We start from the raw sequence: 16,515 nt of genomic DNA on the forward strand, positions 1-16,515 counted from the left end.
AGAGTGTCAGCTTCCTGCTCTCTCACTACCGATAATTAAGTCAATTAACTCCAAACTCACAGCACTACCGTAATATGGGACATGCACCAGTTTTAATTCATCTACTCTTCTCTGTTGTGCAAAAGGAGATTTTTTGAAGAGCAGCAGAGGAGATTTAGAGTGGATTATATGTGGGTGGAGGCAAAGGATGGAAGTAAAGAAGCGGTTGGGGAGGATGGGGGAGGATGGGGGAAGCTGTGACGCAAGGGGAACCTGAGAGAGGATTGACTGCACTCAGTGCGTCTGTGTTGGTGTAGATGTGTGCAGATGTTTAGAGTAACTGTCACTCGACATGCTTGCACTCCACCTCCAGCAGGGAAAATGTTTCTGAGAAAATACCTATGGATATACAGTGGGGCAAAAAAGTATTTAGTCAGCCACCGATTGTGCAAGTTCCCCCACTTAAAATGATGACAGAGGTCAGTAATTTGCACCAGAGGTGCACTTCAACTGTGAGAGACAGAATGTGAAAAAAAAATCCATGAATTCACATGGTAGGATTTGTAAAGAATTTATTCGTAAATCAGGGTGGAAAATAAGTGTTTGGTCACCTCAAACATGGAAAATCTCTGGCTCTCACAGACCTGTAACGTCTTCTGTAAGAAGCTTTTCTGTCCCCCACTCGTTACCTGTATGAATGGCACCTGTTTGAACTCATCATCTGTATAAAAGACACCTGTCCACAGCCTCAAACAGTCAGACTCCAAACTCCGCCATGGCCAAGCCCAAAGAGCTTTCGAAGGACACCAGGAAAAGTATTGTAGACCTGCACCAGACTGGGAAGAGTGAATCTACAATAGGCAAGCAGCTTGGTGTGAAAAAATCAACTGTGGGAGCAATCATCAGAAAATGGAAGACATACAAGACCACTGATAATCTCCCTCGATCTGGGGCTCCACGCAAGATCTCATCCCGTGGGGTCAAAATGATCATGAGAACGGTGAGCAAAGATCCCAGAACCACACGGGGGGACCTGGTGAATGACCTGCAGAGAGCTGGGACCAAAGTAACAAAGGTCACCATCAGTAACACACTACAACGGCAGGGAATCAAATCCCGCAGTGCCAGACGTGTTCCGCTGCTGAAGCCAGTGCATGTCCAGGCCCGTCTGAAGTTTGCCAGAGAGCACATGGATGATACAGCAGAGGATTGGGAGAATGTCATGTGGTCAGATGAAACCAAAGTAGAACTTTTTGGTATAAACTCAACTCGTCGTGTTTGGAGGAAGAAGAATACTGAGTTGCATCCCAAGAACACCATACCTACTGTGAAGCATGGGGGTGGAAACATCATGCTATGGGGCTGTTTTTCTGCCAAGGGAACAGGACGACTGATCCGTGTTAAGGACAGAATGAATGGGGCCATGTATCGTGAGATTTTGAGCCAAAACCTCCTTCCATCAGTGAGAACTTTGAAGATGAAACGAGGCTGGGTCTTCCAACATGAGAATGATCCAAAACACACCGCCAAAGGAGTGGCTCCGTAAGAAGCATTTGAAAGTCCTGGAGTGGCCTAGCCAGTCTCCAGACCTCAACCCCATAGAAAATCTGTGGCGGGAGTTGAAAGTCCGTGTTGCTCGGCGACAGCCCCAAAACATCACTGCTCTCGAGAAGATCTGCATGGAGGAATGGGCCAAAATACCAGCTACTGTGTGTGCAAACCTGGTAAAGACCTATAGTAAACGTTTGACCTCTGTTATTGCCAACAAAGGTTATGTTAAGAAGTATTGAGTTGTATTTTTGTTATTGACCAAATACTTATTTTCCACCCTGATTTACGAATAAATTCTTTACAAATCCTACCATGTGGATTCATGGATTTTTTTTTCACATTCTGTCTCTCACAGTTGAAGTGTACCTCTGGTGCAAATTATTGACCTCTGTCATCATTTTAAGTGGGGGAACTTGCACAATCGGTGGCTGACTAAATACTTTTTTGCCCCACTGTAACTGCACCTCTTTTTGTATATGTTTTATATTCAGGTCATTTGATTTCAGCTGTGCAGCAAAATCAAGCAATTAAATATATTCGTAAGAGGCACATCAGCTAGCAAGTACTATATAGAAAACAGTAAATATTTTAGATTCTATAAAATGAGTTTTTTAGATTTCTTAGCTTTAGTGTTTAATTAGAAGAAGACGCTCATCCAGCAGGTGATTAGCTTAGCCTAGCACAAAGACAGCTAACTTGATTCAGTACAGGAAATAAAATCTACTAATGAGACTTTTTAAAGCTCCATAACACAAGAACAACCCAGAGCACCCTCTCAATTAAGAAGCTTAAACCACAGAGATTGTAAATTAATTGATTATGACTATATATAAACAAATATATCTAAATCTAGTTAAATAATTCTTAGTATTAGTAATTAATCTCTCTACTCTCTGTGAGTAGCTGTAACAGCGCTAACCACTGGGACTCACTTCTGTCCTTATAGCCTCATGAGAGCTTATCCTGCATGGCAATGTGTCTACACTTTGTGAAATCTGGGTTACACACTCTCACTCACAAACAAAGACCACCACCAACTGGGAATTCCAAGAAGAAACAACTTGAAAGTTTCTTCCTTCCTCTTGAAGTGGATGTGTCCGATTATTGTGGTGCACATCTTTATGCTCGTCTCCCAGGACTGTGGCATGATAGGAGCAAACAGTGCAGGCTCCACAGAGGTAAAAAGATCATGATGTGCTGCTGATGTTTACAGAAGGATTGCCCTAAGATTAATTCTAGATGACCTATTGGCTTTATGCTTAAATGCAAATTAATGTTAGGAGTCCAGTTAAATTATCTTTATTTCTGTTGACCTGGTTTCTGTTTGAAAGTAATTCTTCTTCTGGTGGTTAAAATATTCACATGCTTTCACATACCATGCTGCACTCAAATAAATCTTTCATTCAAAGAGTACTTAACCTAAGCATAAGTAGTGGTTATGCAGTTAAATGTCATTTGTGATATTATGATGCAAATATAATGACATACTACAAGATTAATGCTGATAACCTGGGAGGTTGGTACCTTTACACAAAGCAAGTTTGTACATATACAGTCATGTAAAAAAGAAAGTACACCTCTCAAGTCTAAGGTTTTATCAGGCGTTTATCAGGATATAATAAAAAAATCTGTGTTTTTGCTTGTTAAAAAAAATCTAAATACAACAACGTGTTACACCATGTCATTTATTTGTTTGAGTTTGTAGAATGACCTTTAGCTGCTTTAGCATGTAGTAATTGTTTTCTGTATGAATTTATCAGTCTGTCACATGGCTGTGGAGGAATTTTGGCACACTCATATTTACACCATTGCTTCAAACTTGTTTTGGCCGGTTGTGCACCAATTACCTACACCTTGAATGTTGGTTGCTAGAGATACAGCCAGTTTGTCGTGTTGATTTTTTAAACCACCAGTTTAATGATATATTAGTACAAGCCCAGAATTCACAGTGTATGCAGAGAGAGTTATTGCAAAAGTTTGAAAAGATTAGATTTCTCCTCTTATACCAGTGCTGATGTCTGGGGCCTCACACCTATCATTCAAGTGAATGCAACATCAATAGCAATGTGCAAAGCAACCAAAGCGGCATGTATAATGTGATCCTAAGCTGTGTTGCCATGCTGTTTTTAGAAAAAAAGACACTTTCTCATGGCATCCTTTACAAACAAGGTAAATGTACTGTCATGAACATTAACATACTTCTGCATTTGCACTTAGTTTTTGGTAAATAAATAAATAATGGATGTAAATAAATAATGTTGGTATATTTACCTAATTTTAAGACTTGCTAAGGACTTTTTTAATGTGCTGATAAGTAGGGTGTGCTTTATTTATCACATGAACATGTATATAGAAACAATGTGTCAACCATAGCGGTAACAATATATAATACTACATTTTCTCCTTTTTGAAACGCTGTGAAAAAGATGAACATAGTGATTATAATGTGAAATACTCAGTTGGAGTATAAAGGCCACCTCTGGCACTGCATATAGAAGAGACTCAAAAGGAAAAAAAAAAGAAAAGGGTAAAACAGTGAGTGGGGATTCTTGTGACTTCAGTGTGATACGCTATTTTCAAATGTGGGAACACAGTTCACATATATAGTGAGATCTATCAGATTCACACGCCTGAATCACAGCCGCCTCCGTGTCAGAGTTCCTCTCCCCTCCTGCAGACAGCAATCTGTCTCAGTCTCCATGCTCACTGAGGTAGGCACAAGTACAAGTGAACACTTAGACAAGGATAATAACAGCATGACTCATGAGCTGTAACCATGTGATTCATTGAATACTCGAGATAAATAATGTAGAATTTTAAAATAGCAGTTTAGGCAAAAATAACCAAAATCAGTCTGTTCAGACATTTTAAATGTATTTCATTTTCATTGGGTTTTTGATTTTTGCTTCCACAATCAAGCAATTAGTTTAAAAATATATAAGCAGTGGAGTAAATCCAAAGTTACTGTCAGTCATTTTTTAAATTATAGATTTTCTTGTTTTTTTCTTTGTTTTATGTCAGCAAACTGAATATTGTTGGGTTTTATCAACTAAAAAAATAGACACCAGGAAAGAGTTCCCTCTTACCTTATTTTATTTTTTGATGTTTTAAATGATTAATTGAGAAAACAGTTGAAAGATGATTGAAAAAAAAATGTCAGCAATCAAGGTTTGGCTTTGTAAAATTATGTTCAATGGTGCCTGGAGTTTGATTTAAACTTTGCTTGATATTTATTGTAATTATTATCTATCAATGTCTTCCTCTTTGTCAGTCCTTTTGCTCATTTGTTTAATCATAAAAATTTCTCAGGAGGGAAAGATGACACCAAATACATGCTGTATTATAATTTTTACAAGTGGCAGTTTTAAAAATAAATAAATAAATAAATACGTGAATATGACTAATCTAAAATCATTAAAGATTTGTCTACAAAAAGCCTTTAGGATAACATGCAAGCCTTTTTACCCCAGTTTTACTAGGGAGGGATTTGTTTCTCAGCCTGTACAAAGAAAATCTGAGGAATTATTTACAACATATGCTCTCAGATCTGACCAGTGTTTACATCCCACTGCTGCTCGCTGTTTGACTCTCTATGTATAACCTCTGCAATCTAACCTTCCTGGCTTCCTGAGCAGTGTTCAACTGTGTCTCCCTGCAGGCATTGCTGCAGGAATAGGATGACTGGGAAGACCCAGACCAGCAACGTGACCAACAAGAATGATCCTCGCTCCCTCAACTCTCGCGTTTTCATCGGCAACCTCAACACAGCCGTAGTAACCAAGGCTGACATTGAGGCCATCTTTGCCAAATACGGCAAGATTGTGGGCTGTTCTGTCCACAAAGGCTACGCCTTTGTTCAGTACGCCAGCGAGAGGAATGCCCGGGCAGCCGTGGCTGGAGAGAACGCCAGGATCGTTGCTGGACAATCACTTGGTAAGCAACAATTTTGATCCATGAACAGGTGAAACTTTCCATTATACTCCACATATACTACAGTGAACATATGATCAACTGAAGCAGTATATTCAGTACTTGCAGTATAAATAGAGAGAACTTTGTTTACAGCTTAAATACTTTCAATACTTCGGAGTTGGTTCTAGTTTCACTGTGTGTCAGGACATACAATTGTGGTCAGAAATTTTTATACACTGATCAACAATAGTTTGGGGCTTTTAATTGTTATTTTTTTTTAAACCTTTTCCACAGTGGAATGATTGTACAACATACATCTTTAATGTCCTCTTAGCAGAAGTGAGGAATGCCGAAGGTTTTAGAGCAGGGGCTTCCTTCTTGATTGACACCCGCTACATGTAAATCTCGCTGCACTGTGGACAGGGATGCTGGTGTACCAGCAGTTTCTAGTTTTCAGTTTACATGGCCACTTTTCTTCGTCAGATTGATCTGAAAATTCAGAGCAGGAAATTAACGTGATTATTTACTCCAACACTGTACTGTACAATTTTCAGGTACTTGTATAAGTGTTTGGATTTGCAGTCAATCTACTACATTCTCTCAATACACTTTAATACATTTACTTCTGAGCTTAAGCTGCTATTGTTGACAGATCTGATTATGACAGAATAAACTTCTGGGCACTTTCATCCAGAAAGCCCGCATCCGTGCTATACAACAGCAAAACCAGACTGAAAGCCTGCTGGTGGTTTATCTTTGTCTCTGTGCTTCTTTTTTTTTTACCGCGTTGCTTTGACTGCAAACATTTTGTGTTTCTTTAAAGCTGTTGGCATTTTCATCTGTATTGTGACTTTTTTGTTCTGTGCCTCTTAGTAGTGTGGCTGTTTAAGAGGTTTTTGTGTCTCTTTGTTGTTTGATTGACTGCCCAACAAGAGATGTTAACAGTCATGTCTTACCAGGGCTCTGGCCAAATGAAATCTCTAAGGCCATGTGATCTGGCTCTGTGCCTGGCAGTCCTATTCAGTAATCCATCCTGATACTACTCTTATAATGTTATATGCACACAATATAGTTATTGAAAAATGCTCCAACTTGACCTGCTGCAGGGCTCATTTACTGCTCAATAATGTATCAATAACAATAAAATGCTAAAGAGGTCACTTGCACACGACATATACGGTACAGCAATTTGAGTCTTTCCATTATATCTTTGAAAGACTTTTTCTTGTTATGAACGATTTCATAGTAGTATATTTATACTTTTACTAAAGGAAATGATCTTAATGATGTCAATTTGGATAACCTTGGTGGAAAAGCATGGGAAACAATAATAGAAGTTCATGCAAACGAGGTAAGCAACAGCAGGTCATTGCTGAAAAGGATGGCTGTTCACAGAGTGCTGTATTAAAATTAACTGGAAGGAAAAAGTATGATGGGAAAAGGTGGACAAGCAACAGTGGATTGTCAAGAGAACTTCACAAGGACTGAGGCTGGTATCAGTGCAAGAGCCACCACACACAGGGGTATTCAGAAAAGGGGCTATTATGATATTAAGCTATTCCTGAACCAGAGACAGTGTCAGAAGTATCTTGTCTGGGCTAAGGAGAAAAAGAACTGAAATATTGCTCAATAGTCCAAAGTCCTCTTTTCTGGTGAAGGTACATTCTTTCATTTCATTTGGAAATCAAGGTCCCAGAGTCTGGAGGAGTAGTGGAGAGCACAGAATCCAGACCAGTGTAAAGTTTCCTAAATCTGGGTTGATTTGGGGTGCCATGTAATCTGCTGGAATGGCTTGTCCACTGTGTTTTATCAAGTCCAGAGTCAACATAGTCGTCTACCGGAAGATGTGTATTGCCTTTTCCACCAGGACTTAGTACCTGCCCACAATGCCACAGCTATTACCAAATTGTTTGCTAGACATGTCATTACTGTATTCAGCTCCCTAGGCCTGTTACTATCAAAACCACCTGGGCTTCAGTGTCAACTCAGCAGTGTCACAAGCTGATTGTCTCCATGCCATCCTGCATCGACTCCCAACCAAGTACTCAATAGAAAAATGAACATATTTTACAGAATACTAGGAAATGTTCTTATGATATTTTCACAATTTGAGAAGCCTGAGTTCTGATTTTCATGATCTATAAGCCAAATACAGGAAAGACCTGATATTTCACTTTACATTGAATAAATTCAAAATATATGAAAGTTTCCATCCATAAATCCATCTGTTCCTGCTTACCCATCCAGATATTTACATTTTCTGAGATGAACTAGTAGACTTGATCATTTTTTCCCTTTTTAAATAAAATAACTAGCAATAATAAATGTTTATTTAGAAACCTAAACAAAATCAGTTTTAATTTAAGATTTAAAATATGATTGATTTGGTCCGTGTAAGGGCTTCTAGAATTATGTTTCAACCTCATGGAGCCTGAACAGCTTACAAATGATCAACTCTTATTTTTAATCAATAATGCCGGAAGACCTTGAGCTGTCATTTGGTTTTTACCATTCATGGTCAAAAGTTCTGCACTGTATCTGGTTGCCAGTCTTATATTTGATCTGTAAAAAGTATGAAATAATTTAATAAACTGAAGTATGGCCTCGGCAAAGTTTCTGAGATACAGAATACGTTTTTACTTAATCAGCTGAGTTAAAAAGGGAGATGCTGCGGGAAGGACACAAGGCGAGCTCGTACTGTACATACATTCAGGCCTCAGTCCTCATAGGCATTCTGTGGATCCCTCTAAGTCTTCCTTATATTACTTATTGATTGGCTCACAGCCTCCTCCATAGAGAATAAAAGTCCTCCCCAAGCCCTGTTCTCTCATTAAATATGAATAAGAGTGCTGCAGGGTCACATCTGTAATTCCACCTTATATTTTCCCAGTTTCATGCATTTCTGGATATGAAATTACATGCGGCAGTGGTAAAATTGCAAGGTTAACAGTTATTACACATAATTACGTGACTTGAGAACTGTTCTGGTATTATTGTAACTATATGACTGATCTCTTTAGTGAAACTATCACTCAAGTTATCAGCCTGAGCCAGTAATGAAAATGTATCCTTTAAAAAAACAAACAAAAAAAAAAAAAACACCACACACGAGTGTTTTTGATGATTATTCATATAATATGATTATTGTACTCACCAAGATATCAGTACAAGTCTAATGGTGAGGAACCCTCCAGATCTCAGACCTCTCTGGAAATGATTAACTGGAACTACCCAATCTATCAGTTCATTATAATTTAAAGACTAAGTTTCTGGTTTTGTCCTTTAGTTTGTACCAAACTTTGCATTTATACATCAACGAGACCTCTATTCAGTCCCCATGATTGAATAGCTGGTAGAAGCACCTTTAGCAGCAATAACTTGAAATAACCATTTTCTGTATGGCTTTATCAGTCTCTTACATCATTGTGGAGGAATTTTGGCCCACTCTTCTTTACAGCATTGCTTCAGTTCATTGGCGTTTGTGGCCATTCGTTTATTCACAGCTTAAGGTCCCACCGCTGCATTTCAATCAGGTTGAGGTCTAGACTTTTCTTTTTCAGCTATTCTGTTCTACATTTGCTGCTGTGCTTGGGATCATTTTCCTGTTACATGACCTCGTTCTGGCAAAGGTTTAGCTGGTAGATGGGTTCGCCTCACATTTGACTCTATAATACTTTGGTATACAGGTCGACTCAATGTCTGTAAGGCACCCAGGTCCTGTAACTACAAAACAAGCCAAGATCATCACCCCTCCACCACCGTGCGTGACAGTTGGTACGAGGTGCTTATTCTGATGTGTTTGTTTTTTGCCAAATCTGGCTCTGAGCATTATGGCCAAACATCTCCACTTTTGGTCTCATTTGTACAAGTCTTGTGTCTTTATCAGATGCGACTCTGGAAGCCTAAGCCTTGCTGCCTTGTTCCTTTTAGAGAGAAGAGACTTTCTCCTAGTAACACTTCCAAATGAGCCACACTTGTCCAGTTATTTTCTAATTGTGCTGTCAGGAACTTTAACATGCTAACTGAGGACTGTAGAGTCAAAGCAGTCCACCAACTAACTAAAAGAATACCTGAGCTCACCACAGTTAGGTAAAAATATAAAAACTTAAATTTGGTAACCGACAGCTCCTCAGATAACGTAACCCTTTCTAACATTTGCTATAAGGCTTTACTTTTCAAAGTGAATAGCTGTCTCAGGCAGAGACAATATTAGAGACATTTCAGGGATACTTAATTTAGTAAAACTGGAAAAAACAGTAAGCACTGTGATTTTTTTTTAACATCATAGTTAAAATAGAAATGCCACAAAAGCCAAAGTTGTTTGCATATGATTAATTCAAGTTGCTGTTCAGACTCAAAAATTGTCAAGAGTATAGTGAAATGTGATAGGTGGGCACCAGAGATTAGCATCAATTCACTATCAGACAACATATGAAAAAGTATCACAATGTCTCCTATGTGTTTGCAGGACATTTGTCAGCTGAACCCTTAAGCTCAGTAATGAAAACCCAATGTCAAATCCCTGCTTATATGTCTTGCTAGCTGTCAGCTTATCAGGCAAACCAGCTGTGTCTTTAGGAAACAAATATAAAATAAAGACAGACCAGCCAGGGTTTGCTCCTTTTGATTTTCTCTCTATTTTTGTTTGAAAAAACTAAAAACAAAACTACATAAAGACCATAGGTCTATTTTAGAAATAGCAGTATTCTAGCTTTGAACAGTCTCTTTATGGCTAAGTTAGACTATCTGTCAGCTAGCTTCAGCTCAGCGCCCAATCAACTGTTTTAAACAGTTTTCCAGCAAAGATTGTGTTTAAAAAATAGATGTGGTCTTTATGTTAGCTTCCTTTTAGCTAGAAGTTGTCATGTAGTTGTACAAGGCAGTAAAGTTATTAGTTAATGCTAATGAGCTTAGCTAGCAAGATATCTATAGATATCTATAGACATGCATAACCGCTATTTAGTACTAACCGACTAATGAAACACTAGAATCTCACTCACCTAAACTGAAGCACAAGGATGCACCAAAGAGCAAGCCAATATTAAGTGTCAGATTATTTCCTAAATTCGCTCCAAAAGACACCAACAGTGCAGACAAAGTAGAAAGTTTTAGTTTAGTGACTCTAATTAGCAGAGACGAGGCTGCTAATTAGATGATCCACCACAGCTGCCAGGTGTTGAGGCATCTGCCTGTCAAACCAGCCAAGCTCCTACCTTCAGTGTCCAGGTGGATAAGTTATAAAAAAAATAAATTACCCTCCTGAGAGTTGTTATGATGTGTTAAACAATCCATAAAGGACCAAACTGTTTGTACCACGCTGTAAATGTGCTTTTAATGCTGCAAAGTTGGGCATTTTAACATGGGAGTTTTTGGCACTGACTTCATTTTAATTCTCTTTCCAAATTAAGTGGCTGCTGGCTTTAGCTTAACTAGCTATCCCTCCTGTGTCCCTATCTTCCTGTCTCTGCTGGCTCTAGCTTTGTGTTAAATGTACCATGAAAAAAATGGTATCAATCACTTCGTCTAAGTAGCAATCAAAGTTTTTACTCCGGTGTAAATCAACATTTTAGCTCTAAATGTAGGCCAGAAATTGGGGGTATAATAAGATCTCTAATAAATGCTGCTCATCACTGCATTCATAAGACCCAGTTAGTGCCAAGAAAAACAGTCGTAGTCATAAACACCACTCTGTTTCACTTTGCCACAACACAGACATATTCACAGTGATGTCAGCACAAAACCACATGTCCCCTTTGCTCTGCTAAAAGAAGCTCGCCTCATTGTTATGCATGCTGACACAGTTGTATTCTCTGAGAAACACACAGAAAGAGTGTCTAGAGAAGATCTCGGGTCAACACGTCATCTGAGCTTCATACAGCAGCCAAAGTGAAATACTACTTTGCTTAGTGTGCCATACTGAGGCTCCACTGGCTGCTCTTGATTGTCTGACCATCTGTGCGCGCACGCACACACACACACACACACACACACACACACACACACACACACACACACACACACACACACACACACACACACACACACACACACACATTAAATCCAGCATATTAACAATGCACAGTAGTAAGTTGCCTAAAGTAATGTCTCTTCCTACTTTGGAAGTAATCTCTTCTGCCTTTATTCTTCCAAGAAATTTAACCCTAAACACCTTATCTTTTAAACATGAACAGGCATCTGCAGCCTGCCTAAGATATTAATGCTTGATATTTTCCTTAACATTTTTTTTTTAATTAAATATATTCACTGAAGCATGACAGAAAATGCAGCTGTGTGAAGGTATGATATGTGACAGGAATGTTACAAGGTCAGAATCAAACCTGTATATCCTGCAGTGAGCAGCTCAGCCTGCTGAGGTACCACAGCACCCCTTGCATGAGTAGATTTGATAGCAATGAGATACTGACGTGCTTGCTTTACCTGCTTTAATTTCTTCAGACATGACTGGATTGCAGATACAATGACTTAAAGTGTTAAATGTGACTAAAAGTGACATTCAATCACCCTGATGCGGTCTTCGTCTCGCAACCGCTTCTTGGGCCCCTGATGAAGATGTCTGCTGGTCATAGGGGAGGGTTTCATTTCTTTTTTTACTCACTCAGCTTCCCTTCTTGTAATGTCTCTGTGGATAAAATCTGGACACAGATGTACTGATATTTCCCACATTCATTTTTCATAATCAGTGTTTGTGTGATCACATCTTGCTTAGGTTTATAGTGTTTGAGAGCGTTCATGGGTGACAGCAGTCTTGTAGTGTTTGAGTGCCTCCCTGTGGTTGAAATAGATACTACAGTAAAACCTGTGAAATCCTGGCGTTTAGTTGAGAAGAGCGGATGGTCCTATAATAAATTCTGCACTTGTGAGTTTGAGTCAGGAAAGGTGTTACACTGTAGTAGTTAACTAGTAATAGTTTAATTGTAGGCTTGTTTACTGAAACTCCATCTTAAATAAAAATAACCCCACAAGGAGAAACATTTCTTTGAGATTGCTTTAGTTTAAAATCAATTTATATAGTACGTTTTGAAGGGCTTCACAGGAACGAAAAAGATAACAAAGGAGAACAAACGTCGTTATACGCACAAGAATAATGGCATAAAATCAATACAGAGGATTGATTAGATGCCTGTTTGTTTTTCTTTTGCTAATTTGATATTTATATTGATTCATGTTCTTCTGCTTATCCAGTTCAGGGTTGCACGAGTGGGGTATCCTATTGCAGCTGTCATAGGGGTGCACAGTGGACAGGTTGGCAGGCTTTTGCAGGGCTAACACAGAGAGACAGACAATCATTCACGCTCGCATTCACTTAGAGTCACCAATTGGTACAAGATGGACTGTAGGAAGATCCTGGAATACCCAGACATAACCCACGCAGACACAGGAAGAACCTGCTGGGGTCTTTCACACTGAAAGACCCCAGCTGGACTCAGGACCTTCTTGCTGTGAGGCCACATTGACATTCATATATTAATGCTTAAACTTTTGTCTAAAGGTTCCTCTGTTTTCTTTCCAATAGCAGCAGTTTGTTGGCCTCTGCTGATGCATTTATTAATTTCTCATCTGCATGAACACTAGATGGTGCTGAGAGAATAGCATTGAGACCAAAATTGGGACATCTCATGCTGTCCCTCAGCATGTATCATTCATTTGTAGTCAGCGAGGGAAAGACTGCATGCATCCTGCACAGAATATCCAATCGCATTTTTCCATTTATGAATCATTAAATTCCACAAAAAGATTTTTCTCTGTTTGTTAGAAAGTTCTTCGCCTGCCACTCAATGTGGTTTATTTCTAAATTAGCCTCAGGCCACTTTTTTGAAAATATGCCAGAACACAATTATATATATATATTATATGTTGTTGTCACGCAGTATTTTCACCACTTAAGTCACACAGCGGTATTTTTACTCTTTCTTAAGAGATGTCAAATTGAGACAATAGCTGATGACACTGGAGTTTGATTTCGGCGACTTGAAGCCACAAATCGTCTCACTCAGCCTGTTTTCTTCACGAGCTTTTAGTTTCTTGTCTTTTTTTTGTGAGAACAAAGAAACAATTAAGACTTCAGGCTTTGCACGAGGCAGCTGCAAACCCCATGTCAGTGTAATTAGATATCACAATTACAAGGCTTCATCTTCATCCAAGCCTAAGAGCTGCTCCTTTAGACACACTGCTGATTTTTTTTTTTAAATCTGTCTCTTAAGTCCACAGGCTATCCACTTTAAAATGAATTAAAAACCCTGATTGATGAATGAGAGACAGTGACAATGGGAGGCTGATTTACTTTTATGACAGGATGCCATTTGAATAGTGAGGTCACACAGAAAATTTCTGTGGCTTTAGAGGACAGAAAAATCAGGACATTTTTTAAAGATGTAGCTCAAATATCAAATGAATTGTTCATTTATGACCCCCGTGATTAGATTTTGTTTTGTTTATTCTGCTAAAAAGATTGGTTAAAATTCTGTGATTAATAGAAAGAATGACCTTTTTTTATGCTTGCATGTAGTCATTATACCTATAAAGCATCATGGAACTAAGGATAAGATCTTAACAGTTCTTACAGTTGAAATTATATAATAATAAAATGAATACAACAGTCTGTGTGTATGTAATTAAACATGTTAAACATATTATCTATGACTGGGCAAGTGTTCACACAATGCAGAAGTCTATATTTAGAGTGTGCAGTGCACACACGTGTGCATCTTTGTTGTTGTACCAATCACTATTTTTATATCATTGTTGGGTTAAGTGAGTTAGAGAGGGCCGCTCACAAGTGCAGACTCACACATGTGAGCGCACAATTCAGCATCTTTCAGCTTTTAGTCTTGCTTTTACTGCCTACAGCTTTATGTTTGATACAACCCCATTTCTCTTTTGGGGACCCAGTCTGGGCTAATGTGGGCAAAGGTCAGTTTTTCTGTGCTGTTTCTCTCTGCTGGGCACTGTTTAGAAAAGAAAAATAAGTGGAAACATAATTTGACGAAAGTTCAAGGCTATCTGGACAAATGCCATGAGCTGTTCACCTGCATGCAAGCTAAGCCTGCTCAAATCTCCTAGGTCACAGGCCAGGTCGGCTAAAATCAAGAACCCAGAAAGTTATCAAAACGTTTCCCCTTGCCAGCAATTTTTACATAACAATATCACACATGTATGTTTATTTACATCTGGTCATGATTATGCAAACTGGAACAGTGCTGCTCAGTGCTCCTGTTTTCGCTTTATATTAGGCCTACACTGTAGATTGGATGCAAGTATTTTATGTTCATTTTTATTTTTTTAAATGAAGATTTTTAAGGCTAAGCCTATTTGATACACCCGGCATCAATCATATTGGTCACCTGTGAGTCTCATGGACACCCATTAGTCTATGTAACCCCACCCTTTTTGCCTAGTGGGTCTATTCACCGCCGACCTGGCGCAGCAGATGGCGGCCCCTCCCTCAGCCTGACTCTTCCCACTGTTGCCAAGTGCTTGTTCATAGGGGGGCGTCGGATTGTCTGGGTTTTCTCTATGTTAGTGTGGGGTCTTTACCTCACATTATAAAGCACCTTGAGGTAACTGTTGTTGCAAATTAAATGGAATTTCATCTCCTCACCATCAAACTGAGAACAACGAGAACCCTGTAAGTCAGGAAGAATCTGTGTAACCTTTAAATTATTTGATTACCATTCACTGTAGAGAAATATTTCACCTTTAAAGACGATGGAAATAATGAGATGGTGAATGCAATGGGGATGTAAACTGATGTTATCCTAATTTATTAATTTATTTTGATGTGTAGAAAAACAAATCATCCATCCATCCATCCATTCAATCATTAACTGTCAGATTACCAAAGAAGATATTTTAAGGACATATCTGTGGAGTCTTTGAAAAGAGTCTTTTAAACATGCCATGTTTGTGACATGACAGTTACATTTTTCTGCATCTATCATGGCTATTTTAGATTCAGTAGTCTTAGATTAAAGTGGATTCTACTGAAGCAGCTTTGCATGATCAGCATAGTTCAAAATAAATGATTTTCAACATACAGTGGGGGTTGGGGCAGACACTCGGTCAACCCTCTCTCTCTTTCCGGCACCCTCACTTTAAGCCAACCCTTTTCTTATTGGCTGCCCCAAGGTTTGAACTGCAAGTGAGTGTAGCTATGTAGAAAGTAGAAAAAAGTAGAGCCTCAGCTCTTTTTTTTGTCTCATGGGGATAACACATCTACACTGACCTAATTTTTGAAAACTTTGACCATGTTTAATAAGAACATCCAACACTGGAACTGTTTATATGTAACAGAAAATTAGAATATAAGACAAAATTTTCTAATAATAACAAAAGCATATTTTGGCCAGTAAGTAAGTGAAATATGATGTGTGGCATCTTTTGAAAATATTCAAACATTACAGGAGAAATGAAAAATGACAAAAACCCGGTTAATTTGGTAAACACTTTGTGAAGGAATGGAGAAACTTTGAATGTAGCCATGGGCAAAATATATAAACATTGGAAGACTTATCTACTGGAGTCATACAGCTTCTTCAAGATTTTTTATTTATTTATTTTTTTTTGGCTTCAGGGGCTCCACAAAAAATACCAGATATTACAACAACTTCTATTAGGCAAAACTTTAAGGGGAGAGTAGCCAGTATTTTTTTCTGCCATCCTTAGATAATCATTATAATTAACGCATTTTAATTCTCAGCAAATAAACCGCGCAAAGACGTGAAAGCAGGATTTTTACTTCCCCTTCTGTGCTTTTGCTATTGGAGCATAGCGGAGCGTTTGCGTCTATGGCTCCCCCTGGAATAGGTGGATTAATGGTACGGTCCAGAGCGGCTCCGCTCAGCTCTGCTCGGAGTCTGGAGGTGCTCCGGCAGTCTGTCTGGTTTTTAGGAGAAAGAGGAGGCAAAGTCGGCTCAGCCACAGCATCACCCGTTTTGTTTCTACGCTCGTCATGACCATGTACAAAGGCAGGCGTCGCAATCAGAGATGTGAGTATGAGGAGGTCATTACTGGCACTTTAAACATCTGATGCAGAACGTATAGGAAGATTGTGGT

The 16,515-nt window shown here is 38.9% G+C and overlaps 1 protein-coding gene across 1 annotated transcript in view; it reads left to right on the forward strand.

Moving 5' to 3' along the window:
- Positions 1 to 16,515, forward strand: part of LOC147308169 (RNA-binding Raly-like protein) — a 58,845-nt gene that overhangs the window by 16,748 nt on the left and 25,582 nt on the right. The window contains exon 2 of the mRNA XM_086272294.1: positions 5,189 to 5,463. Coding sequence (XP_086128420.1) covers positions 5,208 to 5,463 — 256 coding nt within the window. The 5' untranslated portion in view covers positions 5,189 to 5,207. The remainder of the gene's footprint in view (positions 1 to 5,188; positions 5,464 to 16,515) is intronic.

The sequence above is a fragment of the Aulonocara sp. 'chitande type north' Nkhata Bay genome, linkage group LG18 (genome assembly GCF_057382095.1).
Source record: "Aulonocara sp. 'chitande type north' Nkhata Bay isolate Kocher_YH1m ecotype deep benthic linkage group LG18, A_spYH_male_GT1.1, whole genome shotgun sequence".
Classification (NCBI taxonomy): domain Eukaryota; kingdom Metazoa; phylum Chordata; class Actinopteri; order Cichliformes; family Cichlidae; genus Aulonocara; species Aulonocara sp. 'chitande type north' Nkhata Bay.